This window comes from Mya arenaria, chromosome 15, assembly GCF_026914265.1.
Source record: "Mya arenaria isolate MELC-2E11 chromosome 15, ASM2691426v1".
NCBI classification, from domain to species: Eukaryota; Metazoa; Mollusca; class Bivalvia; order Myida; family Myidae; genus Mya; species Mya arenaria.
Window position 1 is genome coordinate 43,859,390 of NC_069136.1, and position 19,403 is coordinate 43,878,792.

Here is a 19,403-nt window from a genome sequence, read left to right on the forward strand (position 1 = left end):
TTTTATGCCATTTAGATCGTCTCTCCGTTCGTCCGTCCATTCACACGGTTACCTATTGATATGAATCACGCTTAGGCCCAGGGTGCTTAAACTTTGTTGGCAGGTTGGTCATGACCAGCAGATAAAGCCTTTTGGTTTTGAGGTCAGTTGGTCAGAGATTTATGTCGTGGTGACCTTAAGTTTACCTTCAGCTTAAAATCGGTTTCCGATAAATATATGAAGAACGCTCAGGCTCAGTAATCTTTAACTTATGTAGGTAGGTCATATTCATGAGTTCTAATTTTGAGGTCAGTGGGTCAAAGGTCAAGGGGTTGGTGACCTTGAGTTGAAAATCGCTTAACATTCAATATCCTTGGATTGCTTTGACTTAGGGACCTCATACTTGGTTGTATGATTGATTGTGACCAGCAGATTAAATATATTAGTTTTGAGGTCAGTGGATCTTTGTAAGCAGATTGGTCATGACTATCATCACCCCCTTAGCTTTCAGTTTTTATAACCGATTCGGACGTGTTGTCATTTTTAAAAACGAAGTGAAGTCCCGGGACTACGGTGCCTATTGGAGCTACGCTATTCCAAACCTATATACTATATACACACATTCCTAGCCTATATATTACATACCGTAAAACGATATCGAGTAGTCCCCCAGACGTTTAAATAGGCAAAATGCAAAGTGGTAGTATAAGACGGCTTTTAGCATTTAGGAACAGTAGCAGGATTGTCTTCCTTGAATACTTGTATTTTCGAAATACAAACGTCTTGTTCTTCTCATCGTTTTGATTTGGTGAATGTTACGAAGGTAGCAAAGGTAGGGTTTTTATTCTGTTTTCGCTTTTAACAAAATGGACTTCATGTTTATATTACAAGTTAGTCATTAAATAGTAAAATTGGCATGTAATGTTAACTTGACAAACCGAAAGTAGACTTTTTGAAATGAGGAAACGAGGAAACGAGGTCAAAATCTGAACGAATTCGTGTTAGTCTTTTAGGTTGGAAATGCATACCTAATTACCTATGATTTAACCGTGTTTTTTTGGGATATATTCATTCGTAAGAAATTACACTATATTTTGTCTTAAGTCCTAATTTATAACCTAAGAATTAGAGTAACGATTTTCAAATCACATTAGCCTTACATTATAACAATTATACACAGTTATTTTTGTCAGAAGCCGCGATGAAAAACAAAATTTCACAGGCGTCTGAATCATTGTTTGTCACTAAAATGTTGATTAAAATCATTTTGGGTACATATAATGAGATGATAAACAACACATCTGAAGATATTTAGTGCCTTAGATGTAAAAATGAAACAAGGTATGCAACTCAAACTTACTGAATTTCACGGTAGAGTCCAATTTTATTTTAATTTCTTAATCAACATATGAACAATCCATTTTTAAAAAGGTGACATGAAAAGAGGAGATAATTCCCTTTAAAATGGTATGCGATATGTTGGTGTAATTATATATGTCAAACAAACATAATTCAATGTCTCATTCTCTTCTTTTTCTGTAGTCGGAAACTGTACAGCAAATTCCAATCTTCAATGTGCTCCCCTGTAAACAGCACTACAGCAGGAATATTTAAGTGATTTTATGCTTCTGTGTACAGATAATACAACCCCATTCCGAAATATTACAAACTGACTACCATCACAATTTTAGGAACAACCGTGTCAGTCTTCAAATTAACTTGTCCTCTTTAAAATTTCGTATAAGGCGGCCATTTTCATTACAAGCACTCAGATGATGACCTTGACATGTACACTTCTTTGTACCGGCTCGAACGTGAGCCACAGCACTGAGGTTGAGGTCAAGCGCTCTTCTCTGGAGCAGGGTCAGAATCTAGGCGTGCGCCTGTGTCTGTGTGTGTGCGTGCGCGTGTGTGTGCTTGCGCGTGTGTTTAAATATTTAATTTAGAAATGGGTAAGAAAAGTCCAAATCATATTTCATGTTACAAAACGTACACGTTTCGCGAATGAGAACATTCTATTTGCCAGTGTATGCAGGAGTCAAGACATAATGATGATGGAAGTAAAAAGCAACCTTTGCTTCCTGAACTAGTTCTGTATCGCCTGTGAAGGCAGATAGATATATAGAGACTACTTTGTCCGGCGTGTTCGTCGTCGTCACAATTTCGTTTTCGATCAATTTCCGTCACTAATTTACTCCTGAATTTCTTGGTGTTGAGTCCTCAAACAAGCACTTAAGCCACAGTCAGTAGATGACCCCTGTAGATTGGATTTAATGGTTAAGGTCACAGTGACCTTTAATAAAACAATATTGGCCCTTCCGACCGGCGACATATTCGATTGTAGACTTCTAGTAATCATTATGCAAATAAATGTCAACTCATGTCTTACAAAATACCATCATGATACAACTCGGAAAGAAAGTACACATACAATGTACACTGTGTGATAAGTCATTCTAAAAAAACATAAAATGGTCAGAAAGTACATGTATATATTGAAACGTGTTTTTACGTTTTCTCATTTTTTCTGTCTAATATTCGGTCTCGTTTTCAAAGAAATATCTTGTTGTTGTCTTTTATTTCTTCGAACATTCTGGAATTTTATTGAAGAATGACGCTTATGCCAGTGAATAATATTCACTGAAAATTTTGTTTCAAAGACGGTTATATAAATACTGGATTTAAAATTTTAGAATGACTTTGGTAAATCAAAGTTATGTAATCACACACACACACACACACACGCACATATATATAAATATATAGTTTTTTGAACACAAAACTTCCAAACTAATAGCTCTCAACAACAAAATCACAGCTTTCAAACATATAACTTTAAAAGTTGCATATTATAATCTTATTATATGCATGTGTGTTAATACAGTAAGTTTCAGATAATTAGATACTACCATTCTAATGAATCAGTTTTATTTAATTTATTTTACCTTTATACTTGTCTGATATAAAAGATTATCAGTTGAATATTGAACCTGTGTACATGTTTTGATAACAGATAACAATCAATTGCTTGTTTCAACAGCGGGCATAGATGATAACAAAAAGCGTTTATAAAACTTTGATAATTTCAGGTACAATAAGACGTAATGGACGAAGAAGAAATACAGCCCTCTAAAGAACCTAGTCGTTTGAGCAGCGAGCTAGCTAATGATAACAGTAATGTTTTACAAGTAATGGATAATCTAACTGAATTTGGCGACGAAAACGATGATTCGGATAGTCCTATTGACGACGATAATGAGATCAATGATGAAAATGATGCTGACGGCGATGAAGACGGTGACACACGAAATGGCGATACTGCTGATGATACAAGTACAGAAGCTGAAATAAATGTTGCTGGGGCATGTGCAAAAACTCCAGATGAAGATACTGTTGAGACCGTGAACGTAGAGAAAAAGAGGTTTTGTGATGCCTGTAAATATGATGACTTACTGGAAACTGCCTCAGGTTTCTGTATAACATGTACCGAATACCTCTGTCAAAATTGCTGCAGAGACCACAAGAAGAATAAGCTAACGAGAGAACATAATATGCTTAAAGATGGCATCATGCCCAAAGATGTTTCTCCCTTCAGAGCTATACGAGACTTGTTGAAATGCAAAACACACCCAGAGAACGAGGTTGCTTACGAATGTATGGACCACAAACAGTTGATCTGTGTGTCTTGTCTAACAGGGAGCCATCGGAAATGCGACGACATAGTCGATCTGGGAACCAGCGACAAAAACTGTCTCGCCAAGGCGGCTGATTTTTCCCTCGTCACTAAGCTCCTCGATAGGCTGAAAATCTGCACTCAGCGAAATGTGGAAACAGCCGACAGAGTTAAAAGTCAGCGATATGAAATTAAGCAAGAATGTGAGGAACTAATGGACAAATGGAAACAGCATATTGAAACGCTTGGAATTTTGCTTCAAACTGAGGCAGAGGCATGGGCCAAACGTGAAGTTAAAGCATCACAAGAGCGTTTAAGTCAATGTTTAAATATTAAAAAAAATATTGATGAACATTGGGATATAGTATCGGTGTTAACACTACATGGATCAAGGAAAGAGGTGGCAGTGGTGTCCAAGACGCTTACCGAGAAAATGAACATGTACAAGAGTAAAATAGTATCCATAGAAAACAGTATTCCAAAGCAGTTACTTCTGCGCAAGACAGAGCCATGTAATGTGCTCCAGTCACTTGGCTCAGTTTCTCTTCAAATAGGTGATGCTCCAATAGAGACAAATGTTAAATCACCTGAAAACATCTGTAATGCTAAAGGCACAGAGGCAAACGTGTCAGAAGAAGCAAATGCAACTCCAAGGGAACTGATGAAGAGAAAAATTGACAGTGGTAAAATGTATGAAGTGAAAACCACCACTGATGCAAAAACGTGTTCAATAGTTGCTATAAAGACTGTATCAGACGGACAAATTGTTGTTGCTGACCAAGGGAATGAAAAGTTGAAGCTGCTATCAAGAGCATTAGATCCACTCACAGAGATTAAACTTCCAGGTGTGCCATCTGATATGTGTTGCCTTGGAAACGAGGTATTCCTCTGTTTTCCCGAATTAAAAAAGATATATAGGTACACAGTTGGCCCGTCTGTAATTCAAGAACCATCAAGCTACGCAACTAAAAGGCCTCCTGTTAGTTTGTCAATGTTTGATGAAGAACGTCTGATTATTCTATTTAGAACGAAAAGCACTTCTGATGAATCACAATCCGATGATGTGGCCATAGAAGTAAGAGATGGCAATCGCATAAATGCAACACTTGAACACTCTGAGGATGAAGATTTCAACACCGTTAAAGAAGGTCAGTGGGTCATGCGTTATGACGAGTCTTTAATCATCTTGGCAGAAAATGAGAAAATTTCTTGCTACATAGTTGATGAAGTTGAAAAGTGGCTCCTTTTTAAAAAAAGAACCCGTGTGTACAATTCAAGCAAGAAAAGAAGATTAAAGAAACCTAGAGGATTGTGCCAAGACCCGGAAGGAAATTGCGTATACGTCTGTGGCGAGGAATCAAATAACGTTCACGAGGTTTTGATCCGGGACATCGGATGCTATAGCCGCGTAATTGTGAAGGGCGTAAACAAACCGCTGTGTTCCTACGTGGAGACGAATAGATTAATCGTGGGTTGTCAGGACGACTTCCTACGCGTGTACACGTTCATATAAACGCTCCAACGCGTGTCAGTGCGTTTTTTCAAATGAACATTGAAGAAATCAAGTATATATTGCACATTTTCATTCTCAGTCAAAATGCTGCTCACAAGTCCTTGTGCTCAGCATTTAGAGAACATACACCCGCGGTTTGACGTCATGGCAGAGCGAGCCGAGATGTTCTGAGTGTGTTCATATATACTATTGAGCGTATGGCAATCATAGGCACATTGCTCTCAAGAAATGAAGCTACAGAACATAACTGGATATGATGAAACAAAGTAGATTTATACAGCATTAGTAGACTTGCTTAGATGTTTAAAGTGAGTTTGTTACATATTGTTTTTTCGCCAACTCTTTTTAACTTTCTTTTACACATGGTTGGTGTCTTATCTAAGAATGACATTTATTGTTGAATTTGAACTCAAATGCTGTGTGTGACTGTCTTACTGCCTCAGTAACGCCGATGTTATGGTATTATAGGGTTTAATATATGATACCTGAAGTTCAGTGATGTCCGTTATTGATCCTATATATAGTCTATGTATATATATTTCTGCTTGCACTGAAATACATTTACCGTTGATTTATTGCAAGGAAGACGTACGACGTTTTAATGTTAGTTGGAAAATCGTTTAAATTGTTTTTATATATATATCTAATTAAAGAGAGGCATCATGGAAACCTACATTTAAAATAAAATGGCTAAAATAAGCTTAGCAAGTCACGTGACTAATTCTACCACGAACAAATGTTTGATTGTGTGTTGATTCTTCGGTTATCACTAATCTTAATTGAATGGAAATGAAAACCACTTTTCAATTGGGTGGAAATGTTACTGCATGCGGCCATTGGAGTCGTTTTATGATTTTTGTTTCATTCGCTTTGATGTTTTCGGGCAAATCACGAAAAGGTATACATTGTATTTACATGTTGATTAATATTTGACTGATTGAATGGAATTTTATATATATTTGCTCTCCGCCATAAGGAAAATATGCTCGCGGAATAGACCTTAAAAATGCACATTTTGATAAAATCTTTATAGTTATAATTTTTAGATGCGAAATGCAATTTAATACTCGTTTATTTTAAACCACCGTATAATGAACCATATAACTTGCTCATTTGACGATGTTTTAGGATTGTTTTTGAATGTTTAATGTAATTGTCTTTGACGTTATTGGGATGTTTAACGTTCTTGACAATAAACCTTTTATAGCCCATTATTTATTGTCTGCCGTAAAAGAGCAAATGAAGGTAAACATTGCCCTGCTTGAAAGAAACGGGCCTCAGGCTCTTTTTGAAATTTTGCAGGTTCGCTAAAATTTCATTTGCTATATACTTAATGTAAGTTTTTTGGCTCGTGGTAAAGGTTATTGAATTAGTAGTTCATATTGTTTTAAAAGATGCTTTTATAGCCCATTATTCATGGTCTGCCATAATAGAACAAATGTGTGTACAACGGATTTCAAGACATGAAAATACAATTAACTGGCTTCTTTGATTGAAAATACAAAACTGTGCATATTTTTAAGAAAATGGAACTTCCAAAGCACTTGGCCCTTTGGTGCCCAGTTATGCCCACTCGCCCACTGGGACGCTTACTGAAGGAAATTAAGACCTATATTGAAAGCATTGCTCGCATCACGTGATAATGTCAATTTTCTAATCAATCTACAGCCTTTTGTTGAATGACAGTAGTAACGATTTTTAAATAGTGGACTTTAAAGACAATATTTGAGCAAATATCAACATTTTTGTTGAAGGGTTCCAGCCGTCAGTATCTTAGTTTTGACAGTCTTAATGATTTGCCACTCCTTATTTTGTATAAATAAATCCGTAAAAAGTGCTTTTTACAACCCATTAACAAATCTCCTTAAACATAGTAAACATATTTCAGTTTCTTCAATGAGCTAAATATCTTTTTTAAAGCTCGTTCTTGCTTTTCTGTATATCAAGACGATTTTGATTCATTTTCTTTAACACTAATTCAAAACTGTTAATAATTGTCAAGTAAACTTCAACTGATTATGAAACATGACAACTTTGATACAAAAAGTCATAACAAGTAAGACTTGTTTCATTACACAGAACTAAACAAATCTTATTATATTATCAACTTGGTGTCAGTCAGTTCATGTCAGTCTTTGCTTCATTTTTGGAGGCATTCGTGTGTTCAGCTTCTGGTTTTCTATTTGTTCTACTGATTCAGAAGGAATGAGATTTTTTCATTTTCTGGAAATGTGTGTACTGTTTGTGTGAATACATTATTTAAAAGATCCTGAAAGGTATTGTTATTTTCGTCAGCATAGTCAATGCTTTTGTTAGCTATAGTATACAAATTAAGATCAGTCTTTCCATCATCCTGAATGAGAAGGGTTTCATTCATGGCCTGCTCAATACCAGCAAAAAGTTGGGTGTCATACAATACATGGTCCTCACTATATGGTCCATCCCATTGCATTGACATATCATATTCATCATCTAAGAGCGAAAGGGATTCTACTAAACTGAATCTATTCATGTCTTAAAAATATGAAATGAGCAATCTCCGTTCTTGTCTATGATTTCTCTTCGAAATACAATACGATTAACACTTTGCGAGCAAGAAAACAGTACAGACTAGTGTAGGTTTTGTTAAGTATTTCCTCACAGTCTTCAATGTCAAGACATACTCCAGCAAAATCCAATGTAACGAGTTTCAGTTGTGCGGTATAACACGTTTCAGAGTGGCAGGTAAAATGTTTGTAAAACCAAATATAGCTGTTCAATATTTTTACAATATTTGAAGTGACACTCATATTCAAAATCAATACATACACGTGTATAACAAACATCAATTTTGACTGATAAACCTTAAACTACTTACTAAATAATGCATTCATGGAAAATAGTAATGACTGATAACAAGATTGTAACCGTGTATTTGATAGCAGAAAGCGCAAACACATTAAATGATTGGTGAATGCTAAAGGATTTACTGTGGTCTACTTTATTCTCATAAGGTAGAAAAACCGTGTTTTATGCTTATTTCTTTCAAATTAGACTCGGTATCCTTCGTAAAAAACGTTGTTTTCGACATTTATTCATCCTTTTTGGAATATTAAAACAATATTATTAACTGTGGTAAATCTTATTTGGGAGAAAGAGTGCATCTGTAATTATCTGAAAATCACTATCATTCAATTTATCGCAGCTGTTTAAAGTGACTCGCTCATGATTTGTAAAATGCACTTTTTTTAATTACGAAATAGGAAATCATAAGGAGTGTTCACACAAAAATACCAAAAGCTGGAACCCTTTAGCAAATGTTGATATTTGCTCAAATATCGTCTTTGAAGACCACAATTTTCATTAGCGTTTATAACGCGATTGAAAATTAACTACGGCTGTGGTGTTAAGTGATGATTGACATTATCACGTGATGTTGTCAATGTATCTTTAACAAGTCAACATATCCCCTACTTCTATTAAAGTCCCGGTGGCCGTGTGAACTAGCCGGCTGTTTTCTAATATTTTATTGACTTAACCGGCGTGGGTTTGAACCCCACTAAAACCAAAATACTTAATTTATGCTATAACTATATTTTTTGTGCAATTTCGATATCATAGAGTGAAATAATGATAAAATAAGTGTTTTCATATGCATTACAGGGAAAACTTATTTTTGGTGATGAGCGAGTCACTTGAAATTCAAAATCCGAAGCGATGGTGCTCTGTTTAGGAAGAACATTATTTATGCTCTGACATCCTTATCCCCGTAACCTTAGTGACAGAGAGCCACATAATGCTCTGATATCCTTATCCCCGTTACCTCAGTGACAGAGAACCACAAAGTGCTCTGACATCCTCATCCCCGTAACCCCAGTGACAGAGAGCCACATAGTGCTCTGACATTCTTATATCCGTAACATCAGTGACAATAAGAGATTGTGGAAACACATCGAGGGTTCAAAGGTAAAAGGTGCCAACATCAGTTTTGGTCAAATATGACATTTTGTGTGTTTATTTCAAGCAAACAAGGTACCTTTTATATGTGGGTAAATTTTCTAGTTCAAGTTCATTCCTTAAATGGGCAAAATTGATAGAATTATATTGAGCTAACTACTTTCAGGGATAATTTGTTTAGGTAAAAGTTTCCAAGTACAGTTGGTACATTCATCCCAACAAAATGTAAACTATTTACAGTGGAAAAAGGTGCTAACTTTACTTGTAACCTTTTACCAATAAAATTAGGCTCTATTAACAGAGGTGCTACAATCAGTTATCTCCTTTTCCCAGGAACTTTGCAGGCTAATTGTTTATCTTACCGGTCAAGCTGGGGTTAACTCCTAGAAAATGAATGATAATTATCATTTAAATTGTCTTCATGTTAATAAATGTTGCGATGCTTGATTTGACTACTAAGTTGAAAAAAATATTTTTGTGGTATGGTATTAACTAAGTTAATATTCAAACGTCTATTTTATTTAACTTATTTGTATTACTAGAACGAATGTTGTAGTGGGCTCATATTTTATAATCATACTAATCAATACCGCAGTAGCATTTGAAATTTATTTGATTTAAGGTATCGTTTATCATATAATACAAATGCAGAAAAAGGCTACTAATTACATTAAAAAAATGAAGTTGTAATACAGGGTTAAATTGTTCTTTACTTGCATTGATCGTTGATTATCTCAATTGTTTTGTTATCATTTTCCTCTACTACTCTAAGGCACTAAATATTTATATTAAGTTATACCAATACTTATATCGGGTGCAACTCGACTAGTATCTCTAACCAATCTTTATGTTAAAACTGGAATCGAACCACTCAAAGAAAGGCGACGTAAACATAAACTTATCCTATTTTACAAGGTGTTTCACTCCCTTGCACCATCATATTAACTTCACTGATTCCAACAAGAGTTGGCGATACTACTTCGTATAACCTTCGAAATGCAGATAACCTTCGGAACATTTCATGCCAATCACAGTTGTTGACGAGTTCATTTCTGCCATCAACTATATCCGCATGGAACGCACTCCCGGAAGAAATTCGTTCATCGCCATCCGTACCTTCTTTCAAATACAAACTTTATAGGAACACAAAACAAGTTCCTGACTTCTACTACGAAGGTGACCGCAAATCCTGTGTCAATCACGCGAGGTTACGTATGCACTGTAGCAATCTTAATGAACATCTATTCTAAAAAAATAATGTTAACAGTCCTAATTGTCAATGCGGTGAAATTGAGGACACCTTTCACTTTTTCTTCACCTGTCAATTATATAGCGTCCAAAGAAATCATCTGATTGTTCAGTTATCCACCGTTGGGCAATTGTCTCTTCAGCTGTTACTCTTTGGATCGAAGAAGCCTCATATCAAACGAACAAACTTATCTTTGATAGCGTCCATAACTATATACGCCAATCTAAACGTTTTTGAGTACACATTCTAACAAACTTTATCCCAATCCCGATCTGACCAGTGCCTGTACCACCTCTCTCGTTCAGCTTCCTTTTATTCATCGTTATCTTTTCCTCCTTCTAACTAAATGATTTCAGACTAAAACAACTTGATTTACATACCATAGTTTACACAATACGACTATAAGACTATATTTATTCGAGTCACCGCAACTTGCGCACTAGCCTAAGCAGCGTAAATGACCTACAGAAGCGAGACATAGTATAAGCCTTAAGGCTTTCTTCTCAATTCTGTTTACACTTTTGTTTTGTGCATAATTAACATATTCGTTGTTTATATGCATTACATATTTGGTCTTTGTTAACGTTGATTATGCTCAAATTTGTTAAACTAAACCAATTGTAAATATTATATCGAAATAAATATTGCTTAAACCAATACTTATAAATGTGTTTATTGGCTTACTCCTGATCTTAATGATCTTTTGATAAAAAATGTTTTATCATTATTTCATGAGTATTTATTATATACTTATTGGTCTCAAAATAATAGATTATGAGTCGTCTTAAAACTATGTTCTTACAGTGCACGTCCCTAAACTTTCAAAACAAATCAAATATCTTTAACTTGTGTAGATGGAAGGAACGAGTGGTCTGACTGGTCAGTCAGTAGTACTGAAGAATAAGTTGACACGTATCTCATAACTCATCGTAACAGCAATGCTTTTTAAATCAATATGTTTATGCAATAAACATATTGAAATAATCGTAAAGTGTTTTATGCTATAAACATATCGTATTATGAACGGTCGTGAAAGAAAAACGTCCATCGATTCTGAAACGAGTACCAAAACCGACCAATAATATAATAGTGCCTTTGAATGTGGTTTTTATTTTATAACATTAAGAAATTGATCGATAATGAGGTGATCTATTGAAATTTGGTGTTACAAGATCAATGTACAAGACAAAACGCCGACAGGGGTTTAAAGAATCAAATTAACACAGATATGGACTAGGTTACAGGTCATAGTTTCGATGACCTTATTGATAAACCTTTAGTAGAATGGGTTCATAAAATTGTGAGGGCAATGTATTAAAAGTTTTTTATTGAGGAAAAGATTAGTTCTGAAACAAGTGAGCTGTTACATTGGTTAATGGAATGTAGGTGCGCAAATGTAAGTGAGTTTTGTGCCACATAAAATATTTCTGCAGAATTTCTTGTTGATCAAAGTACGAAAACCAGGTTCAAGGGATGGAAACGACGCGGAAAACATATAAGAGATTATGAGCAGTAGATATGAAACGGTTAACATTGCGAAATGCTGGAGAAAAAGCACATTCTATCCAATGGAAATTGTTCATTGGGAAACAGCATATCTGTTTAATTGTGTTCATCATTATTACTGTATGATATATACTATTTCATTGCCTAACGAAAGATAAGAGACTTGGGTAATGTTTTGATTACCAATACATATCCAGTTTTGCTTACTGATAATAAGTCATCAAATTTTCAATATTTAAGTTAATCTGCGTACAATATAGAACTTCAAGTTTTACAGACACTACAAAGAAACATGTAAAAGACTATACTTTTAAAGTATACCTCATTTCTTACTGTAATACAAAATGCATTAATCGTCTAAATAAAGAGACCGCATAAATATATTGGTTTTTATTTTATCTAATGATACATGTATAATAATATTTTTGATGAGCATTACAGTAATTTACCTGGAATTCCTGAATTGTTTAAAGGGTTTAACTGCATTTGGCCTCTTTTGCATCTAGAAATACTCAAATTTGATGAAATATCATAGCGGTAAAAGGTGCTATCTGCACTTGGCACCTTTTACTTCTTGCAGAAATGAATTTGAACAGTGCCAACTACATTTAGCACCTTTCACCCCTACACAGTTATATCTAATGGCATGTGTCTCTTTACAAAAATGCAAAAATAGAGTTAAACAGTATACCTTGTCTTCTAACGTTCACAACATGACAAGCAATAGTCATTCTAGTTAGACTAGTCAAAATAAGACCACAGACTTAACGGAAAACGAAGGGATCGAAATTAGAGATTGTGGAAACACATGTAAGTCTATGAGAAATAAGAGATTGTGAAAACACATGAGTCAATGAGAAATAAGAGATTGTGGAAACACATGCAAGTCTATGAGAAATAAGAGATTGTTGAAACACATGCAAGTCTATGAGAAATAAGAGATTGTAGAAACACATGTAAGTCTATGAGAAATAAAAGATTGTGGAAACACAAGCAAGTCTATGAGAAATAAGAGATTGTTGAAACACATGTAAGTCTATCGGAAATTAGAGGTTGTGGAAATATATGTTAGTCTTTGAGAAATAAGAGATTGTGGAAACACATGTTAGTCTATGGGAAATTAGAGATTGTGGAAATATATGTTAGTCTTTGAGAAATAAGAGATTGTGGAAATACATCTTTTTCTTGAGTGTATTGTGGTTGATGCATCTGCCGTGATTTTAAAATTACTTGATACAAATGTTGGCCAAGACTGCACCTTGGTCACGGTCACTGGAATGTTATTCTCATTGTATCGTAGGTACAAACCTACTCAAACTTCTCATTAAATCGTAGGAAAAAATCTACTCAAACTTCTCATTGTATCGTAGGTACCAACCTTCACAAACGTCTCATTGTAAATACTTGTATGCAGGTTTCCTGCAAAACAGTCTGCAGATCAGTTTAAATACTGAACCCCACGCAAAATGAGCTTTTAAGGATGATCTATTGGTGTCAATATTGCGGTCTGCCTGTCCGACCATATATGGCCACAACCTTGTAACGCAATCTATTTCTACATTTTTTTCATGAAATATCTTAAATCGGTAGATGTTACACATTCGAATACTAAAACTGTGTTTTCTTTGACCTTGGCCTGTGAAACTTCGTTTTATTGCCCTGTAATTGTCCATTTACGCACTTTTGTTGACTACGGAATTTGAACTGCTTATACATGTAATGACTGCATATGTGATAACAGGAGTGGTAGTACATGACAATGTTATGTTGACTGTTGAATTGATAAGATTTGTGCATTTATTACATAATATTTATGCACGTTCTGTAACCACATAGTGACTCGAAATACTAATGAAGTTTAGGAAATGAAATCGGGTTTTTGGAATGATGTCATTTTGAAATGAAGCTCATGTGAAAATCCATATTGAAATGGCATTTTTGGTGAGTGGTCAAAGTATGACAATGTTGCTTAAATAGAAAAGCGGTTTCACTCAATTGCATAAGTTATGTATAATAAATTCTTCGTATGTAGCAAGCTCATGTGGAGATATACCATCGGATGGCGTTTGGGCCAGAAGGTTAGCAGTGTGCAACTAATGTCTAAATGTAAAACATTAAAGCCTGATTTTAAGTATTTCCCCTCCCACGATACAGGTTGATCTATTGCGGATCGCTGATCGATAAATAGTTTTTCACGATTAACGTATCACGATTTTATCTGTTTACAATGATTATACGACCAGACCAACGACTAAGTAAGACAGCAAAGAAGATCCATCCTTAAGCAACGTTCCTGACTCATATGACATCGCGATACCTTGGACATTGCAGAATACAAACGAAGTGCTAACGTGCAATAGTCGAGGTAAGCAGCACAGGAAGCGTCACCGATTGTCAAGGACTCATGCATTATCTGGACTATATACAAGACAGCTGGGGAAGTAGATCGAAGTACTAGTGTCGTAATTTAGCCGTAGAGAAATCGTAGAAATTCGTATAATACCGTGGTACGTCCGTAGCAAAATGTTGTGCATTTGTAATATTCATATGGCCGAAATGTGACAAAGAATCGGCCACTATTGCAACCGGAGTCAGCGGATGCATATACGGTTGTACGATTATGCCAGACCACGCCAGACCAAATAATACTAAATAGTAGATATGAATGCACAACGATCATTTTGAACATTTGTGGCGCTTCCCGATCTATAAGAACTTCGCACGTTCGTCGTCTACCTATGCTTTCCGATTCGTGTAGAACCGTATCGGATGTGTCACATTCTCATTCATCAGAGGTTCGACAATGATATCTATGTTATACGCATAGTATATTGTCTTGCTCTGATGTTTATTTTGCGTTCTATACATCTGTGGCATTCGATCTGCTTGACACATGAGCGTATTCGTTCGTTATATCGTCGTAGAATAATCGTACGCAAACGGACCTTGATAAACTGATTCAACACGATTTATAATTTTGACAAATTAACTTGGCCATTCATGCCGTGGCTCTCCTTCTTCGTAAGATTTTTTTTTATCAAAATTCGCTCTATAGGTATAGAGTATGTTTTCAATTCAATTTATTTACTGAATCGAGTAAGTGAAATTCTAGAACCTTTGTATGAAATCATAAGAAGGGTCGTTACGCTTGAACAAATAGATAAATACACGTGAATAGAAGAAGAAAGTTTATTCAAGGAAATATAACACACACTATTTGAAATAGGCCAACATGACCCGTGATCAAATTCATCGAATACAATGGCTTACGTATACAAATTCAAATAGCGAACAAGTAAACTTTAAACAAGTATAATTGTATCAAATAAATTGCAGTTATACCTATAGAGTTTGATATACATCATAAATACATAAATGAACTTAACTATGAAAGACACCTGACTTATACTATATCCATGCACTGGAATAACTAAACGGAACTAATACTATAAACTTCTTGCCAATAAATCAGATAATGCGTACTTTCGTTATGATATTTGAAATATTGGGTCTTTACTGTAATATCTATAATACAAGAATACAACAGGCATATGATATGTATTAAATGTGAAATTTAATTAATTTACAAAATGTATGTTACTAATGCGTTATATTCTTAGAAGTACAAACGTGTCTAACTCAGATGAATATGTGACATTCCCACCCCACTAAAAGGGCGAAAACGAAATATTAGGAGGGTTTACAGGATAAAGCTATTGCATGGTGTATTTCAAAGAACATGTTATACAGATGAAAGCACGCATACTAATCTAGAAAAATCTATACGTGAACAACGTTTTCCTTATGCCAAATGCATTAAATATATAAACAACATTTTGTATGTTTGCATTTTAGACTTAAGTATAGAAACTCGGTCTCTCCCTATAATATTTCTTAATGTATTTACATCGTATGTTGTACACAAGACATTCAAATAACAGGTCTAGAAAAATCTATACGTGAACATACGTTTTCCTTATGTCAAATGCATTAAATATATAAACAACATTTTGTATGTTTGCATTTTCAGACTTAAGTATAGAAACTCGGTCTCTCCCTATAATATTTCTTAATGTATTTACATCGTATGTTGTACACAAGACATTCAAATAACAGGTGGTACTCATCTTCTAACTTAATGCATGCTCTACATAAGCGATCATTTCCAGGAATATTTGTCCACTTCCAGTCTCAACCGAGAGCCGGTGTGATGATAATCGTAATTTAGTTAATGCTATTTTATATTTATCTATGTTTACATTCTTCAAATATGACTGAAACTCAAAATTCGCAAACACTTTATAGAACGACGCTGTAGTTGAGTATTCTAGTCAGCTGTACCAATTTTGGATAAAGATATCCTTAACTCGACGCTGAAAATTATTGATAAATGTTTTTGTGTTCCTCACCCCTTGGGCAATCTAGACTTCATGAAACCTTTATTGCACAACATATTTTTAACATTTACTGCCCAATTAATTTTTCTTGGGTTATTTTCAATTTCATTTAACATCGTTCTTTACATAACCTTTGAATACTTTCTGTCACAGCAATCTAATATTTGAACCAGTATTTTAAAATGTACGTCAAGCGCATAGAAAACGAATCTTTTCTTCCTAATTCACCTTATACGAAATAATTTTGTGTCGAAGTTTAACCCCTAATAAGTTCTTACAAAACATTGTATAATTCTTTCTATATTGTTGGCACTGGAAAATCCCCAGACCTCACCATGAAATAACATAGGCTTAACTAATTCATCAAATAGATCTAACACATGTTCAGTTGATATGTTGACAAAACTCTAAAGATACCTTTTTAAAAAAAAAAAAAATAGCCTTATTTGCCTGACCTGATAGTGTTTTATAACATTCCATAAAAGAGACCCCAGATGTGAAAACAATACCTAAATAACAATATCTTGATACAACATCTATTTCTGAGTCACCATAATGAAATTGCAAATGTTGGGGTAGTCTACCGCCGAAATACATCAACTCTAGTCTTATCCTTATTTACAGATAGCTTCCATTTGTTACAGTAGTCATGTAAAATGTTTAAATAACGTTGCATTTCCTCACTTGTTTTGGCAAATTTTACAATATCATCTGCATACAGGATTAGAAATAACTTGATTTTATCAATATCTATTCCTTTGGATCCATTCAAAAATAATTCATCTTCTAAGTCATTTAGGTACATAGAAAAAATAAACGGGCTTTAACATTCCCCTTGACGAACACCTAGAAAACTTTCAAACAATTCACCAGTTTCTCCAAAAAGCTTCACTTTTGTTTTGACACTACTATATATACCTTTTATAACATTAAAACGTTTGCCTCGAAGACCTAACTTATATAATTTATACCAAATATTAGGTCGAACAAGAAAATCGAATGCTTTAGAAAATCAACAAATAAACAATACAATTGTTCATTCGCATTAAGGACATGATTTATCAAGCTATGTAAAACAAAAATATTGTCAGTAGTGCCCATTTTTGAACAAAACCCGGCTTGTGATATAACGTATATGTCATTTCTTTCAGCTCATGATGCCAAACGTTCATTGATACATCTAGTAAATAATTTCCCTACACTCAATGATGTGATACTTTAAAGTTCTTAACGTCTGACAGACTGCCCTTCTTGTGAATTGGCACTAAATATCCACCACTCCACAATTCCGGAAAATGACCTAATTCTAAAAGTTTATTAAACAACAATGATAATTCTGGTGAAAATGTATCATTTCCGTAATATAAAAACTCATTTAAAACTTTATATGGCCCAGCACTTCGACCTAGATTTAACTCTTTAATATTTCTACTGATATCAACAGTAGTAAAAGGTGCATCTAACTCACTGAACATTATCTTTATCTCGTTATCAACTATATTTTCATTGAAATGAATAACATCTTCATCTGCTTGAAAAAATCTATCTTCAGGATTATTAATTGCTCTAAAATATTCCGTGACCGTATTTAAGGAGATATTATGTGGAGATTTTACGCGAGAGGTTTCTTTTGACAAGCGCCACTATAACTTTGCATTTTTGACTCGTGCCTGTAATAAAACATTTGTTTTATCCTTGGCCTTCACAAAATTAAACGGGTGTACACTTTTCTTATAAATACTTCTTGATTGTACCATCGCTAATCTATTTAAATCACTGTATAAATTAAGTTTACAATAAAAATCCTTTCGTTTATCTTGAACAACATGGTCAAATAACGGGTTCGATATTCTTGATGTGATACTATCTACATAATTGGTATTTCCACTATTAAGCGATTGACTGTTAATCCGTTTACTGAATATAGGCTCGCATACACCTTCAATACATGATAACAGGTTATAAATACATTGATCAATATCATCATTACTATTCGCTCTATCAATATTACAGTTCAGTTCAAACATACTGTGCTTGAATTACTCACTAGATATACTTCAAACAAAGTCATATTTATTGCCTGACTTCTATTTGAAATAATGGTCATCTACCGTTTTGTTACATGTATACCATTTAGAGTAATACTATTTACATTCAATTTATCAACATTACCTTCTAATGAAAATTCAACAAGACAATGATCTGATAATATATTAGGACCATTTGTGGTAAATGTCGTAAAATGGTTAAGCAACTTCTCACTAACAATACAATAATCTACAAGACTAGCTCCAGATCTTCCTATATATGTAAATGCACCTTTATCACCACATACACGCCAATTGGCAACTCGTAAACCTGTCTGTTTTAGAAAATCCAACAGTAATGACCCATTAGCGTTAGTACCTTTATCAAACGATAGCCTAGGTAAAATATTATCAATATTATAATCGTCTGGTAAAATATTTAAATGAGTTAACGATTCAGTATCTTCCGAAACAAAGTCTGGCAAAAGCCCTATTCTAGAGTTTAGATCACCAAGTAACAAAAATAAGCAATTTTCCTCACCGTTCTTATCCTGAATATGTATTATATTTTCCATGATAACATTGTATGTGTTAGTGTCAACAAGAGCATTCCTGCTTAACGTACTTGGAATAACATAACTAAGACAAACAAATAAATCATTTTTGAAATTGAAAAAATCTACCGTCAAGTTTAATCCAAATACGTGTATCACTATGCTCCATGATAAACATATCTTTACTCACAAATTTATCTCTGACATAAATAATTATCCCTCCAGAATTATGGGTTGTGCCAATTACTTTCTCTTTTCTATTCAAAATAAAAACATCAAAACCTTTAACAGCAAAATCAAATTCTTCAGATCCCCATGTTTCAGTAAAACAAATAATGTCATTATTTTTGAAAATGATATTTACTTCTGGATAATTTAATTTATTTTGACGTTTGGTAATTAAACCTTGAACATTTATCAACGCGAACTTAACTGTAGATTTCGTATTTCGCGTGACCTTGCGTCGTAGAACCATGTGAGCTGTCTTTCCCATTGGTTGCTTTTCTTGTGGTTGATGACGTAGCTCGTCGTATTTGTGCACTGGCTGACCTTGCTCTGCCTGGATTGGC

General features: G+C 34.4%; 2 protein-coding genes across 3 annotated transcripts in view; both read left to right on the top strand.

Annotated features, from left to right (window-relative positions):
• The window catches only part of LOC128219407 (choline-phosphate cytidylyltransferase B-like), a 40,449-nt gene that overhangs the window by 10,345 nt on the left and 10,701 nt on the right, over nt 1-19,403 (top strand). The window lies entirely within an intron of this gene.
• On the top strand, nt 717-5,181 carry LOC128220762 (uncharacterized). 2 transcript variants are annotated; one of them, XM_052929287.1, is made up of 2 exons: nt 717-811; nt 3,069-5,181. In XM_052929287.1, exon 2 carries the CDS (start codon nt 3,084-3,086, stop codon nt 5,163-5,165), a length of 2,082 nt encoding a protein of 693 aa, XP_052785247.1. In that variant the 5' UTR covers nt 717-811; nt 3,069-3,083; the 3' UTR covers nt 5,166-5,181. The 2 variants fall into 2 exon arrangements, with proteins under 2 accessions (XP_052785247.1, XP_052785248.1); XM_052929288.1 differs by lacking the exon at nt 717-811 and adding an exon at nt 947-1,053.